Raw genomic sequence first — 16,413 nt, forward strand, 5'->3', positions numbered from 1 at the left:
ACCCGTACGTGCCCAATCCCCGTCCGTGCCCAATCCCTGTCCGTGCCCAATCCCTGTCAGGGCCCAATCCCCGACAGCGCCAATCCACGTCAGCGCCCAAACCCCATCCGCGCCAATCCGCGTCAGCGCCCATTCCCCATCCGTGCCCAATCCCCATCAGCGTCCAAACCCGTCAGCGCCAATCCCCGTCCATGCCGAATCCCCGTCCGTGCCCAATCCCCGTCCGTGCCCAATCTCCGTCCGTGCCCAATCCCCGACAGCGCCAATCCCCGTCAGCGCCCAATCCCCGTCCGCGCCCAATGCCTGTCAGCGCCAATCCCCGTCCGTGCCCAATCCCCGTCCGTGCCCAATCCCCGTCCATGCCCAATCCCCACCCGTGCCCAATCCCCGCCTGTGCCCAATCCCCGTCCGTGCCCAATCCCCGTCCCGTCCGTGCCCAATCCCGTCAGCGCCCAATCCCCTTAGGTGCCCAATCCCCGTCAGCGCCCAATCCCCATCCCTGCCCAATCCCTGTCCGTGCCCAATCCCCGTCCGTGCCCAATCCCGTCAGCGCCCAATCCCCTTCCGTGCCCAATCCCCGTCAGCACCCAATCCCCATCCCTGCCCAATCCCTGTCCATGCCCAATCCCCGTCCGTGCCCAATCCCCGTCCGTGCCCAATCCCCGTCAGCGCCCAATCCCCGTCAGCGCCCAATCCCCATCCCTGCCCAATCCCTGTCCGTGCCCAATCCCCGTCCGTGCCCAATACCCGTCCGTGACCAATCCCCGTCCGTGACCAATCCCCATCCGTGCCCAATCCCCGTCCGTGCCCAATCCCCGTCAGCGCCCAATCCCCGTCCGTGCCCAATCCCCGTCCGTGCCCAATCCCAGTCCGTGTCCAATCCCCGTCCGTGCCCAGTCCCCATCCGTGCCAAATCCCCGTCAGTGCCAAATCCCCTTCAGCGCCCGATTCCCGTCAGTGCCCAATCCCCATCCGTGCCCAATCCCCGTCCGTGCCCAATCCCCGTCAGCGCCAAATCCCCGTCCGTGCCCAATCCCCGTCAGCGCCCAATCCCCGTCCGTGACCAATCCCCGTCCGTGCCCAATCCCCGTCAGCGCCAAATCCCCGTCCGTGCCCAATCCCCGTCCGTGCCCAATCCCCGTCCGTGCCCAATCCCCATCCGTGCCCAATCTCCGTCCGTGCCCAATCCCCGTCCGTGCCCAATCCCCATCCGTGCCCAATCCCCGTCCGTGCCCAATCCCCATCCGTGCCCAATCCCCGTCTGTGCCCAATCCCCGTCCGTGCCCAATCCCCATCCGTGCCCAATCTCCGTCCGTGCCCAATCCCCGTCCGTGCCCAATCCCCGTCCGTGCCCAATCCCCGTCCGTGCCCAATCCCCGTCAGTACCCAATCCCCGTCCGTGCCCAATCCCCGTCCATGCCCAATCCCCGTCCGTGCCCAATCCCCGTCCGTGCCCAATCCCCGTCCGTGCCCAATCGCCGTCCGTGCCCAATCCCCGTCCGTGCCCAATCCCCGTCCGTGCCCAATCCCCGTCCGTGCCCAATCCCCGTCCGTGCCCAATCCCCGTCAGCGCCCAATCCCCATCCGTGCCCAATCCCCGTCTGTGCCCAATCCCCGTCCGTGCCCAATCACCATCCGTGCCCAATCCCCGTCCGTGCCCAATCCCCATCCGTGCCCAATCCCCGTCTGTGCCCAATCCCCGTCCGTGCCCAATCCCCATCCGTGCCCAATCTCCGTCCGTGCCCAATTCCCGTCCGTGCCCAATCCCCATCCGTGCCCAATCCCCGTCCGTGCCCAATCCCCGTCCGTGCCCAATCCCAGTCCGTGACCAGTCCCCGTCCATGCCCAATCCCCGTCCGTGCCCAATCCCCGTCCGTGACCAATCCCCGTCCGTGACCAATCCCCGTCCGTGCCCAATCCCCGTCCGTGCCCAATCCCCGTCAGCGCCCAATCCCCGTCCGTGCCCAATCCCCGTCCGTGCCCAATCCCAGTCCGTGTCCAATCCCCGTCCGTGCCCAGTCCCCGTCCGTGCCAAATCCCCGTCAGTGCCAAATCCCCTTCAGCGCCCGATTCCCGTCAGTGCCCAATCCCCATCCGTGCCCAATCCCCGTCCGTGCCCAATCCCCGTCAGCGCCAAATCCCCGTCCGTGCCCAATCCCCGTCAGCGCCCAATCCCCGTCCGTGACCAATCCCCGTCCGTGCCCAATCCCCGTCAGCGCCAAATCCCCGTCCGTGCCCAATCCCCGTCCGTGCCCAATCCCCGTCCGTGCCCAATCCCCGTCCGTGCCCAATCTCCGTCCGTGCCCAATCCCCGTCCGTGCCCAATCCCCATCCGTGCCCAATCCCCGTCCGTGCCCAATCCCCATCCGTGCCCAATCCCCGTCTGTGCCCAATCCCCGTCCGTGCCCAATCCCCATCCGTGCCCAATCTCCGTCTGTGCCCAATCCCCGTCCGTGCCCAATCCCCGTCCGTGCCCAATCCCCGTCCGTGCCCAATCCCCGTCAGTACCCAATCCCCGTCCGTGCCCAATCCCCGTCCATGCCCAATCCCCGTCCGTGCCCAATCCCCGTCCGTGCCCAATCCCCGTCCGTGCCCAATCGCCGTCCGTGCCCAATCCCCGTCCGTGCCCAATCCCCGTCCGTGCCCAATCCCCGTCCGTGCCCAATCCCCGTCCGTGCCCAATCCCCGTCCGTGCCCAATCCCCGTCAGCGCCCAATCCCCATCCGTGCCCAATCCCCGTCTGTGCCCAATCCCCGTCCGTGCCCAATCACCATCCGTGCCCAATCCCCGTCCGTGCCCAATCCCCATCCGTGCCCAATCCCCGTCTGTGCCCAATCCCCGTCCGTGCCCAATCCCCGTCCATGCCCAATCCCCGTCCGTGCCCAATCCCCGTCCGTGCCCAATCCCCGTCCGTGCCCAATCCCCGTCCGTGCCCAATCCCCGTCCGTGCCCAATCCCAGTCCGTGTCCAATCCCCGTCCGTGCCCAGTCCCCGTCCGTGCCAAATCCCCGTCAGTGCCAAATCCCCTTCAGCGCCCGATTCCCGTCAGTGCCCAATCCCCATCCGTGCCCAATCCCCGTCCGTGCCCAATCCCCGTCCGTGCCCAATCCCCGTCAGCGCCAAATCCCCGTCCGTGCCCAATCCCCGTCAGCGCCCAATCCCCGTCCGTGACCAATCCCCGTCCGTGCCCAATCCCCGTCAGCGCCAAATCCCCGTCCGTGCCCAATCCCCGTCCGTGCCCAATCCCCGTCCGTGCCCAATCCCCGTCCGTGCCCAATCTCCGTCCGTGCCCAATTCCCGTCCGTGCCCAATCCCCATCCGTGCCCAATCCCCGTCCGTGCCCAATCCCCATCCGTGCCCAATCCCCGTCTGTGCCCAATCCCCGTCCGTGCCCAATCCCCATCCGTGCCCAATCTCCGTCTGTGCCCAATCCCCGTCCGTGCCCAATCCCCGTCCGTGCCCAATCCCCGTCCGTGCCCAATCCCCGTCAGTACCCAATCCCCGTCCGTGCCCAATCCCCGTCCATGCCCAATCCCCGTCCGTGCCCAATCCCCGTCCGTGCCCAATCCCCGTCCGTGCCCAATCGCCGTCCGTGCCCAATCCCCGTCCGTGCCCAATCCCCGTCCGTGCCCAATCCCCGTCCGTGCCCAATCCCCGTCCGTGCCCAATCCCCGTCCGTGCCCAATCCCCGTCAGCGCCCAATCCCCATCCGTGCCCAATCCCCGTCTGTGCCCAATCCCCGTCCGTGCCCAATCACCATCCGTGCCCAATCCCCGTCCGTGCCCAATCCCCATCCGTGCCCAATCCCCGTCTGTGCCCAATCCCCGTCCGTGCCCAATCCCCATCCGTGCCCAATCCCCGTCCGTGCCCAATCCCCGTCCGTGCCCAGTCCCCGTCTGTGCCCAATCCCCGTCCGTGCCCAATCCCCGTCCGTGCCCAATCCCCGTCCGTGCCCAATCCCCATCCGTGCCCAATCCCCGTCCGTGCCCAATCCCCGTCCGTGCCCAATCCCCATCCGTGCCCAATCCCCGTCCGTGCCCAATCCCCGTCCGTGCCCAATCCCCGTCCGTGCCCAATCCCCGTCCGTGCCCAATCCCCGTCCGTGCCCAATCCCCGTCAGTGCCCAATCCCCATCCGTGCCCAATCCCCGTCCGTGCCCAATCCCCGTCCGTGCCCAATCCCCGTCCGTGCCCAATCCCCGTCCGTGCCCAATCCCTGTCCGTGCCCAATCCCCGTCACCCTCTGTTTACAGCCTTACCTTCGGGTTGAGTTTATTGATGTCGTGGCGTTGTTCAGACAGGTTAAAAAGCTGAAAATAGAGAGGAAATAGATCAACGAGAGCTCGTGCAATGACTCAGCTCAATCCCACCCTGGGGGTGGGGGGAGGGAGGAGGAACGGAGAGGGGGGGGCGGTCACGTACAGCTTCACCATAATCGGTGAGAAACATTTTAATGGGAAAACATGGTTCATCTTCAAGCTCCAAAATCATTCAGGAAGATAAAAGAAACTGGGCAGGATTCTCCGTTTGGGAGGAGATCAGGAAGCGATTCCCAATCCGATACCATCCAAATCTATGCATGGCGAGGATTGCTAGGGATTCCCGGGGGAATCCCGCTACTGGGCTGCCAATGTGGGTGGGCGGCCCGATAGTGAGGTCCCACCCCCCCCTCCCCTCCTGCTCCCTCCCGCCCCCTCCCCCTCCCCCTGCTCCCCGCCCCCCTGGCATCGCAATTCACTCCCCCACCCCTGGGACTTTCCGGGTCCCCCCTCCCGCCTCCCCCCAGTGCTGGGATGACCCAACCCCCCACCCACATTCCCCCCCCTCCCCCCCCCCCACCGCCCTCCACAGCCTGAGACCCCCTAAATAGAGAGACCCCGCACACAAGGGGTTTCTGGTGAGGGTGGGCATGTCTTGCATTGTGGGTGGAGGGTGGCCCCCCCTGTGCACTTTGGGGTGGGGTTATCTGCCTTCAAGAATTACCACCTTGGTTCACCGTGAGGTCCACCGCATCAAATACACCAACTCTCACCCACATGATTCCCGGTCCAGAGGGCCGGAGAATCCCAACGGGCTTCGGGAATCTGGTGCCTGGCTCCTAAAATTCCGTCCATTTTGGATGACCAGCCTCCAGCTTGGGAGGGGACTACAATGAGCTCTGCCTTTGCTGAGCATTTAAATGCATTACATAGCAGTAGAAAAGCTTTTTTGGAAGCAGAAGTCTCTGAAAGAATTCGCAGAGCTTTAAGGCATAATATACGGCCATCAAATACTGTTTTTCAGCAAGGAGGCATGGTATACTATAAGAGAAACAATTGTAATAAATGGAAAGGCCCAGGGAAGATCATAGGCATAGATGGCAAAACAATTATTTTGCAACATGGCAATCAGGCTATTAGGGTCCATTCATCAAGGATAATGGGTGCAGATTACAAATTTTATAATTTAGGCAGAGCAGAAGGACATGATGAGGAACCAGGGACATCTGGTACGCAAGTGTTGCAGAACTATGAGGACCAGTTAACTGACATAGACAGGGTTTCTGTAGAGGAACACAATACTTCTGATGAATTAGAACAGGCCATTTTTCCAAAAGGACAACTGCCAAAAGCTGGTACAAAAGTGACATACTTACCTGAAGGGTCTAGTCAATGGAAGGATGCAACTGTTATTAGTAGAGCAGGGAAGGCCACTGGAAAGTATAAATACTGGTTGTATGTGCAGCATACAGGGGAGGGTGTCAAGACAATGGATGGGGAACACGAAGTTCAAAAACCAGTTCAGATAGTACATCAGATAGTGAACAGGTCTGCAGGAAAAGGCCGAGAACTATTGAAAGGACATCCCACAGCAGAAGGGAAAGATCAAGCAGTGGCAATACAGAACGAGATACCAGGCGGGATAGGGGGCGTAGTTTATCAAGATCTCGGAACATGAGTAAGACTATGAATGCTACTAGGAGTAGGAGCCCACATCGTGAGATTTTGGTGGCCTCCAATAAATTAGATGAAAAAGTTATCAAAGATACCAAACAGCAAGAACTACATAGTTGGAGTGAATTTGGGGTATACACGGAAGTACCGGATAGGGGACAAAGAGCTCTGTCCCACAGAAGGATTTGCACGGAAAAGGTTCTTCCGGATGGAACTTATAAGGCAAAGACCAGGCTTGTGGCAAGGGAATTTGAAGAAAACTTAGAAGATCAGGATTTAAGGGTAGATTCACCTACAGCAGGAAAGGTTATTTTGAAGATCTTCTTGGATCTATTAGCCACAAAGGCATGGGAATGCAAATCTATAGATATAAAAGCTGCCTTCTTGCAGGGGCATCAGCTCCAGAGAGACATTTTTCTCCGTCCTCCTAAAGAAGCAGCTAACACAGAAGGGGTACTCTGGAAGTTGAACAAATGTAGTAATGGATTAAATGATGTGTCGAGAGTCTGGTATTTTACGGTCAGGTCAGTTTTGTTAAAGTTAGGCTGTTGCTAGTTGAAAGCGGATCCGGCAATGTTTTACTGGCACTATAAAGGAAATCTTTCTGGCATTTTTATGATGCATGTCGATGATTTTTTGTGGGGTGGGACTAGTGATTTTGAAGCTATTGTAATCTCTGGTTTGAGGAAAGAATTCAGGGTCGGAAGTCAGGCTTCCGGTGCATTTAAATATATTGGACTGGAAATCGGATAGACTAAGTTAAGTAAAACTTTACGTCAGCAGTCTTATTTGGAAAGCATCAGCCCAATAGCAATTAGTCGTGGCCGGGTTTCACAAAAAGACGCAATGGTTTCAAAGATGGAAAAAAAGCAACTGTGAAGTTTAATTGGGCAACTGAACTGGTTAGGTAGACAGACTAGACCTGACATTAGTTTTGATGTCTCAGAGTTGAGTACAAAAATGAATTATCCCAAAGTGGAAGATATAATGAGAGCAAATAAAGCATTGGCCAAACTAAAAATGCAGGAGTGTGTGTGAGGTTCCTGGATTTAGGTGATCGAAACAGACTCAATCTTACTTTATTAATAGTTGCAACTCTGTAAAGTGTGCAAACTCTATTTAATTTAATCATAATTCGATAAATTAGTTTTGCTTTAAGTTAGAGATTGGTGGTTTCTTCATAATCACACCAACAGACAATCCTGGATTACGAAGCAAAGAGTAACAATATATTACCACAGAGTGTAATAATACAGATATGGCCTTTTATATATCCCAGATATTGACAGAAATATTGGGATTCGGGGATTTGGGTAATATTCCTATTGACTGTCACATTGACAATAAATCCCTGCGGGAAAATGTGCACTCTCCAAAAAGTGTGAATGAGAAAAGGTTAAGGATGTTGGACAGAGGGGAGATAGCAAAAATGAAATGGGTCGACAGTAGCTATCAATTGTCCGACTGTTTTACGAAAAGAGGGGCGCGTTCACAGAAACTTTTGGATATTATTAATGAAGGGCGCCTGTTCTTGTGACTGTTTTTTTTTTCTTCCAGAAACAATTAAAAAGAGAGGAGGCGGGAAATTACGTATGTTTTAGAGTTTCTTGCAATTTTGTTTTTTCGGGGAAACCAATATTCACCAAATGATTCTTTTTCTCCAAGGAAGGGGAGACTGTTAAGGAATGGGTTAAGAGACATTCCAATTAGATGTCTCATTGATAGTAAGTATCCAATAATTGACACTGATATGTAAAGAGGCTGCTGGTGGCACTTGTTGAAAATGAAAAATGAAAACCGCTTATTGTCACAAGTCGGCTTCAACTGAAGTTACTGTGAAAAGCCCCTAGTCGCCACATTCCGGCGCCTGTTCGGGGAGGCCGGTACGGGAATTGAACCGTGCTGCCTTGGTCTGCTTTAAAAGCCAGCGATTTAGCCCTGTGCTAAACCAGCCCTTTGTTTGGTGTAGTCTGGTGATAGAGCTTTGTATAGAGTGTGTTCAAGGAAAATGAAGGTCTTGGGAAAGCAGCAGAACTCTTGACTCTTTACTGAACAGCAGCCAGAAGCTAACATCGTGTAGAGGGAGCTTTACTCTGTATCTAACCCCGTGCTGTACCTGTCCTGGGAGTGTTTGATGGGGACAGTGTATAGGGAGCTTTACTCTGTATCTAACCCCGTGCTGTACCTGTCCTGGGAGTGCTTGATGGGGACAGTGTGGAGGGAGCTTTACTCTGTATCTAACCCCGTGCTGTACCTGTCCTGGGAGTGTTTGATGGGGACAGTGTAGAGGGAGCTTTACTCTGTATCTAACCCCATGCTGTACCTGTCCTGGGAGTGTTTGATGCGGACAGTGTAGAGGGAGCTTTACTCTGAATCTAACCCCGTGCTGTACCTGTCCTGGGAGTGTATGATGGGGACAGTGTAGAGGGAGCTTTACTCTGTATCTAACCCCGTGCTGTACCTGTCCTGGGAGTGTTTGATGGGGACAGTGTAGAGGGAGCTTTACTCTGAATCTAACCCCGTGCTGTACCTGTCCTGGGAGTGTATGATGGGGACAGTGTAGAGGGAGCTTTACTCTGTATCTAACCCCGTGCTGTACCTGTCCTGGGAGTGTTTGATGGGGACAGTGTAGAGGGAGCTTTACTCTGTATCTAACCCCGTGCTGTACCTGTCCTGGGAGTGTTTGATGCGGACAGTGTAGAGCGAGCTTTACTCTGTATCTAACCACGTGCTGTGCCTGTCCTGGGAGTGTTTGATGGGGACAGTGTAGAGGGAGCTTTACTCTGTATCTAACCCCGTGCTGTACCTGTCCTGGGAGTGCTTGATGGGGACAGTGTGGAGGGAGCTTTACTCTGTATCTAACCCCGTGCTGTACCTGTCCTGGGAGTGTTTGATGGGGACAGTGTAGAGGGAGCTTTACTCTGTATCTAACCCCATGCTGTACCTGTCCTGGGAGTGTTTGATGCGGACAGTGTAGAGGGAGCTTTACTCTGAATCTAACCCCGTGCTGTACCTGTCCTGGGAGTGTATGATGGGGACAGTGTAGAGGGAGCTTTACTCTGTATCTAACCCCGTGCTGTACCTGTCCTGGGAGTGTTTGATGGGGACAGTGTAGAGGGAGCTTTACTCTGAATCTAACCCCGTGCTGTACCTGTCCTGGGAGTGTATGATGGGGACAGTGTAGAGGGAGCTTTACTCTGTATCTAACCCCGTGCTGTACCTGTCCTGGGAGTGTTTGATGGGGACAGTGTAGAGGGAGCTTTACTCTGTATCTAACCCCGTGCTGTACCTGTCCTGGGAGTGTTTGATGCGGACAGTGTAGAGCGAGCTTTACTCTGTATCTAACCCCGTGCTGTGCCTGTCCTGGGAGTGTTTGATGGGGACAGTGTAGAGGGAGCTTTACTCTGTATCTAACCCCGTGCTGTACCTGTCCTGGGAGTGTTTGATGGGGACAGTGTAGAGGGAGCTTTACTCTGTATCTAACCCCGTGCTGTACCTGTCCTGGGAGTGTTGGATGGGGACAGTGTAGAGGGAGCTTTACTCTGTATCTGACCCCATGCTGTACCTGTCCTGGGAGTGTTTGATGGGGACAGTGTAGAGGGAGCTTTACTCTGTATCTAACCGCGTGCTGTACCTGTCCTGGGAGTGTTTGATGGGGTCAGTGAGAGGGAGCTTTACTCTGTATCTAACCCCATGCTGTACCTGTCCTGGGAGTGTTTGATGGGGACAGTGTAGAGGGAGCTTTACTCTGTTTCTAACCCCGTGCTGTACCTGTCCTGGGAGTGTTTGATGGGGACAGTGTAGAGGGAGCTTTACTCTGTATCTAACCCCGTGCAGTACCTGTCCTGGGAGTGTTTGATGGGGACAGTGTCGAGAGAGCTTTACTCTGTGTAGCGCACAAAGACTCCGTGAGACGAATAGAGTGAAGTCGATGAGGCTTTATTAAGCTTGTCTGTTCCCCCGCAGCTCGGTAGTATACTGGCCTGCGGGGGAGGACTCCGGCTTCTTATACTCCGCCTTCAGGGCGGAGCTAGAGGTCAACGGCCAACCAGGACCCGGGATCTGTCAGCCAATGACATTAGGGCTTCCAGTCCCACATGACCCCTAATACATACTACCACATTCACCCCTTGTCAAAAATTAACCCGGCGGGGTGATGCTTCGCATGGTGGTAAGGGTTTACAGGGCTGGTCCTGGGAGGAAAACATTCATCTGGCAATACAGTATATACAATTTTGTCCTGTTTCAACTATTTACAGAAGGTATCGGGAGAGAAAAGCAAAATGTTCTTGTGAAAAGTCCATATATTGATTTAGATCGACGCCACGAGTCGGTCGGGCGGTCTGGTCGTCCGTGTCGATCGCCTCGGCCCCGGTGGTGGTGGTGGTGCTTGTATCGGTGTTGTCGTCTCCGGGAGCCTTTCGGTTTCAGCTTGGGCTTCACTCCTGGTCGGGCCTGGGAGGAGGACCGACCCTCCTGGGAAGGGGGCGGTCACGGGGTGCGGCGGTGGCAGGAAGGGGGGGGGTTGGGTGAATGGTGTCGGGGGGGTGTGTGTGTTGCCGGCGGGCGCCAGATCCCGCAGGGAGACCGTGTCCTGTCGGCCGTCGGGGTACGCCACGTAGGCGTACTGCGGGTTCGCGTGGAGGAGGTGAACCCTTTCGACCAACGGGTCCGCCTTGTGCGCCCGCACATGCTTTCGGAGCAAGATGGGTCCTGGGGCCGCCAGCCATGTCGGCAGCGACGTTCCAGAGGAGGACTTCCTGGGGAAGACAAGGAGACGCTCATGAGGCGTTTGATTAGTGGTGGTACACAAAAGCGACCGGATGGAGTGGAGGGCGTCCGGGAGGACCTCCTGCCACCGTGAAACTGGGAGATCCCTGGACCGTAGGGCCAGTAGGACGGTCTTCCAGACCGTGCCGTTCTCCCTTTCTACTTGCCCGTTCCCCCGGGGGTTGTAGCTGGTCGTCCTGCTTGAGGCTATACCCTTGCTGAGCAGGAACTGGCGCAGCTCGTCACTCATGAAAGAGGACCCCCTGTTGCTGTGGACGTATGCGGGGCAACCGAACAGTGTGAAGATGGTGTTCAGGGCTTTAATGACTGTGGCCGCGGTCATGTCAGAGCAGGGGATGGCGAATGGGAAGCAAGAGTACTCGTCCACCACATTTAGAAAATATGTGTTGCGTTCGTTGGAGGGGAGGGGCCCTTTGAAATCCAGACTGAGGCGTTCAAAGGGGCGGGAAGCCTTAATCAGGTGCGCACCATCCGGCCTGAAAAAATGCGGTTTGCATTCTACGCAGATGTGGCAGTTCCTTGTGACTGTACGGACCTCCTCTAAAGAGTATGGGAGGTTGCGGGACTTGATAAAATGGTAAAACCGAGTGACCCCCGGGTGGCAGAGGTCCTCGTGGAGGGTTTGGAGGCGGTTAATTTGTGCGTTGGCACATGTGCCGCGGGATAGGGCATCGGACGGCTCGTTCAGCTTTCCGGGACGATACAAGATCTCGTAGTTGAAGGTGGAGAGTTCGATCCTCCACCTTAGGATCTTGTCGTTCTTGATCTTGCCCCGCTGTGCATTATCGAACATGAAGGCTACCGACCGTTGGTCAGTGAGGAGAGTGAATCTCCTGCCGGCCAGGTAATGCCTCCAATGTCGCACAGCTTCCACTATGGCTTGGGCCTCCTTTTCCACTGAGGAGTGGCGGATTTCTGAAGCGTGGAGGGTTCGGGAGAAAAAGGCCACGGGTCTGCCCGCTTGGTTAAGGGTGGCCGCTAGAGCTACATCGGAGGCGTCGCTCTCGACCTGGAAGGGGAGGGACTCGTCGATGGCGCGCATCGTGGCCTTTGCGATATCCGCTTTGATGCGGCTGAAGGCCTGGCAAGCCTCTGTCGACAGAGGGAAGGTCGTGGTCTGTATTAGGGGGCGGGCCTTGTCTGCGTACTGGGGGACCCACTGGGCGTAGTACGAAAAGAACCCCAGGCAGCGTTTTAGGGCTTTTGAGCAGTGAGGGAGGGGAAATTCCATGAGGGCGCGCATACGTTCGGGGTCGGGGCCTATTATCCCATTGCGCACTACGTAGCCCAGGATGGCTAGCCGGTTTGTGCTAAAAACGCACTTGTCCTCGTTGTACGTGAGGTTCAAGGCTCTAGCGGTCTGGAGGAATTTTTGGAGGTTGGCATCGTGGTCCTGCTGATCGTGGCCGCAGATGGTTACATTGTCGAGATACGGGAACGTGGCCCGCAACCCGTGTTGATCAACCATTCGGTCCATCTCTCTTTGGAAGACCGAGACCCCGTTTGTGACGCCAAATGGGACCCTTAGGAAATGGTATAATCGCCCGTCTGCCTCGAAGGCTGTGTACTTGCGGTCACTTGGGCGGATGGGGAGCTGATGGTAGGCGGACTTGAGGTCCACGGTGGAGAAGACCTTATACTGGGCAATCCGATTGACCATGTCGGATATGCGGGGGAGAGGGTACGCGTCTAGTTGTGTGTACCTGTTGATGGTCTGGCTATAGTCTATGACCATCCTTTGCTTCTCCCCTGTCTTTACTACCACCACCTGCGCTCTCCAGGGACTATTGCTGGCCTGGATTATGCCTTCCTTTAGTAGCCGCTGGACTTCGGACCGAATGAAGGTCCGGTCCTGGGCGCTGTACCGTCTGCTCCTAGTGGCGACGGGTTTGCAATCCGGGGTGAGGTTTGCAAACAAGGACGGGAGTTGCACCTTGAGGGTGGCGAGGCCGCAGATAGTGAGTGGGGGTATTGGGCCGCCGAATTTGAAGGTTAGGCTCTGCAGGTTGCACTGGAAATCTAATCCCAGTAATGTGGGGGCGCAGAGTTGGGAAAGGACGTAGAGCCTGTAGTTTTTAAACTCCCTCCCTTGCACCGTTAGGGTAACTATGCAGAATCCCTTGATCTGTACGGAGTGAGATCCTGCAGCTAGGGAAATCTTTTGCGCACTGGGACGGATGGTCAAAGAACAGCGTCTTACCGTGTCGGGGTGGATAAAACTCTCCGTGCTCCCGGAGTCGACTAGGCATGGTGTCTCGTGGCCGTTTATTAGCACCGTTGTCGTCGTCGTCTGGAGCGTCCGGGGCCGAGCTTGGTCCAGCGTCATAGAGGCGAGACGTGGTTGTAGTAATTGATCGTCTTCCTCGAACCCCGTGGAGCCGTCGACGCTGGGGTCCGTTGTTGCCGTCCAAGATGGCGTCGGGGGCTGAACAAGATGGCCGCCCCCGTGCATCGCACATGGCTGGGGGGTCACAAGATGGCAGCGGGGGTGGACAAAATGGCCGCCCCCATGCGTCATACAGGTCTGGGGCGGTCCAAGATGGCGGCGCCCCTCCTCCCCTCGTGGTGGCCGGGACCCAAAATGGCGGCGTCTGCGGATCGCACATGGGGCGGTGGGGTTGGGGAGCGTCAGGAACGCGCGGGGCTCCCTCTTCTTTGGGGACAGCGGTGGTCGGGACCCACATTGGTAGTGCCGGCGGGTCATACGTGGGGTCCGGAGAGGGGGGGTTGGGGAGCGTAAGCGGCGTGCAGGGCTCCCTGTTCTCCCGGGACAGCGGTGGTCGGGACCCAGAGTGGCTGCGCCTGCGGGTCGTATACGGGGCGCTGGGGAGGTTGGGGAGCGTAAGCGGCGTGCAGAGCTCCCTGTTCTGCCTGGACAGCGGTGGCCGGGACCCAGAGTGGCTGCGCCTGCGGGTCGTACATGGGGCGCTGGGGGGGTTGGGGAGCGTAAACGGCGTGCGGGGCTCCCTGTTCTGCTGGGACAGCGGTGACCTCCCGGGACCGGCACACAACCGCGAAATGGCCCTTTTTCCCGCAGCTCTTACAGGTCGCTGCGCGGGCCGGTCAGCGCTGCCGGGGGGTGTTTCGCCTGGCCGCAGAAATAGCAGCGGGCTCCCCCGGTGCGACTCGGCGTTTGGACCGCACAAGCCTGTGGGGTGTCCGGTGGGGGGGGAAGCGGGTTTGTCGCGACGGGTGCGTACGGAGCCCAATGGGCTGCCGCGCGGTCGGGGCCGTAGGCGCGGGCGTTTCGCGCGGCCACTTCCAGGGAGGCTGCTAGGGTCCGTGCCTCTGAGAGTCCTAGCGACTCTTTTTCTAGAAGTCTTTGGCGAATTTGGGAGGAGTTCATACCTGCCACAAAAGCATCGCGCATTAGCATGTCCGTGTGTTCGTTTGCGTTCACCGACGGGCAGCTGCAGGCTCGTCCCAAAATCAGCAGCGCGGCGTAGAATTCGTCAATCGATTCTCCGGGACTTTGCCGTCTCGTCGCCAGCTGGTAGCGAGCGTAGATTTGGTTAACTGGGTGGACATAGAGACTTTTCAGTGCTGCGAACGCCGTCTGGAAATCCTCCGTGTCTTCGATGAGGGAGAAAATCTCCGTGCTCACCCTCGAGTGCAGGACCTGCAGTTTTTGGTCTTCTGAGACTCGGCCTGTGGTCGTTCTGAGGTAGGCCTCGAAACAAGTCTGCCAGTGCTTGAAGGCTGCTGCCGCGTTCACTGCGTGGGGGCTGATCCTCAGGCATTCCGGGATGATCCTGAGCTCCATAGTCCTTTTTAGGCACGCTTAATAAATTGTAGCGCACAAAGACTCCGTGAGACGAATAGAGTGAAGTCGATGAGGCTTTATTAAGCGTGTCTGTTCCCCCGCAGCTCGGTAGTATACTGGCCTGCGGGGGAGGACTCCGGGTTCTTATACTCCGCCTTCAGGGCGGAGCTAGAGGTCAACGGCCAACCAGGACCCGGGATCTGTCAGCCAATTACATTAGGGCTTCCAGTCCCACATGACCCCTAATACATACTACCACACTCTGTGTCTAACCCCGTGCTGTACCTGTCCTGGGAGTGTTTGATGGGAGCAGTGTAGAGGGAGCTTTACTCTGTATCTAACCCCGTGCTGTACCTGTCCTGGGAGTGTTTGATGGGGACAGTGTCGAGAGAGCTTTACTCTGTATCTAACCCCGTGCTGTACCTGTCCTGGGAGTGTTTGATGGGGACAGTGTAGAGGGAGCTTTACTTCGTATCTAACCCCGTGCTGTACCTGTCCTGGGAGTGTTTGATGGGGACAGTGTCGAGAGAGCTTTACTCTGTATCTAACCCCGTGCTGTACCTGTCCTGGGAGTGTTTGATGGGGACAGTGTAGAGGGAGCTTTACTCTGTATCTAACCCCGTGCTGTACCTGTCCTGGGAGTGTTTGATGGGGACAGTGTCGAGAGAGCTTTACTCTGTATCTAACCCCGTGCTGTACCTGTCCTGGGAGTGTTTGATGGGGACAGTGTAGAGGGAGCTTTACTCTGTATCTAACCCCGTGCTGTACCTGTCCTGCGAGTGTTTGATGGGGACAGTGTCGAGAGAGCTTTACTCTGTATCTAACCCCGTGCTGTAGAATGCTGAGGGGGGACCTGATTGATGTGTATAAAATGGTGAGGCATAAATAGGATGGTTAAGAAGGGATTTCTCTCCTTCGTAATGTGGTCAATAACCAGGGGCATGGATTTAGGGAAAGGAGCAGGAGGACAGGAGTAGTCTGGTGCTTGTTGACCAGCACGGACCTGGTGGGCTGTCAGCACGTAACCCCTGCCGTCGCTGTCCAGGCCATGTTTGATGCCAACACTGAAATGGAGAAGTTGCAGCTTCCAGCAGGAACGTCCTTCACTCAATGTCCTCAACCATGTTCAAATGTTAAAGCACAAAATACTCACCAGATAGTTCTCGCCATGTTTGGACATCAGCATCTGTGCAACCTCCTTCAGGTTGGCATGGTAGCCCTGCTCCTCCACCCCCGAGGGAAAGGAGACCGAAATGATTCGCTCCGTGATGTAAGTCAGGTCAAGATCAGAGCTCTCCTCCATGGTGTGGGACAGGCTCACACTCCTGATGGAGAGAAAGAAAACAGAGTCTAGATCAGCCCGAGATCATGTATCCAGCAGGCAGGAGGCCAAGGGAATTGTTTCCCCTGCCTGTTGCTGTCCGCTGCACGTGTCTCCCAGCATCAGCCGCTGCAAATACATTGGTTACAGCGAATGGGAGCCCATGCAGCCTATCAGCTCCGTGCCAGTTCACTGCAAGGGCCAATGAGTTGACCTCCCTCTCACGCCATTGTTATATCGAGCTGCAAATCAGAGAATCCCTGCAGTGCAGAAAAAGGCCATTTGGCCCATCGAGTCTGCACCGACCCTTCGAAAGACCACTCTACCAGGCCCAATTCCCCACCCTGGGTGGGATTCTCCCAGCCCCGCGGGCCGGAGAATCCCCGCGAACGGGCCACGCCGGCAACCCCACCCTGAGGGGCAATTTATCACGTCCAATCCACCTAACCTGCACGTCTCTGGACTGTGGGAGGAAACCGGAGCACCCGGAGGAAACCCACGCACACACGGGGAGGATGTGCAGACTCCGCACAGACAGTTGCCCGAGGTCGGAATCGAACCTGGATCAGAGGCTGAGTGCCCTTGACTGCTGAAGTGTTCCCTGAC

The 16,413-nt window shown here is 56.7% G+C and overlaps 1 protein-coding gene across 10 annotated transcripts in view; it reads right to left on the reverse strand.

Annotated features, from left to right (window-relative positions):
* tns1b (tensin 1b) overlaps positions 1-16,413 on the reverse strand; it is a 1,628,779-nt gene that overhangs the window by 456,741 nt on the left and 1,155,625 nt on the right. For all 10 annotated transcript variants that reach the window (XM_072468585.1, XM_072468574.1, XM_072468565.1 and 7 more), the window contains 2 exons: positions 15,640-15,811; positions 4,259-4,309 (listed from right to left, as the gene is read on the reverse strand). In XM_072468585.1, the coding sequence (XP_072324686.1) occupies positions 4,259-4,309; positions 15,640-15,811 (223 nt within the window). The remainder of the gene's footprint in view (positions 1-4,258; positions 4,310-15,639; positions 15,812-16,413) is intronic.

This window comes from Scyliorhinus torazame, chromosome 2, assembly GCF_047496885.1.
Source record: "Scyliorhinus torazame isolate Kashiwa2021f chromosome 2, sScyTor2.1, whole genome shotgun sequence".
Classification (NCBI taxonomy): domain Eukaryota; kingdom Metazoa; phylum Chordata; class Chondrichthyes; order Carcharhiniformes; family Scyliorhinidae; genus Scyliorhinus; species Scyliorhinus torazame.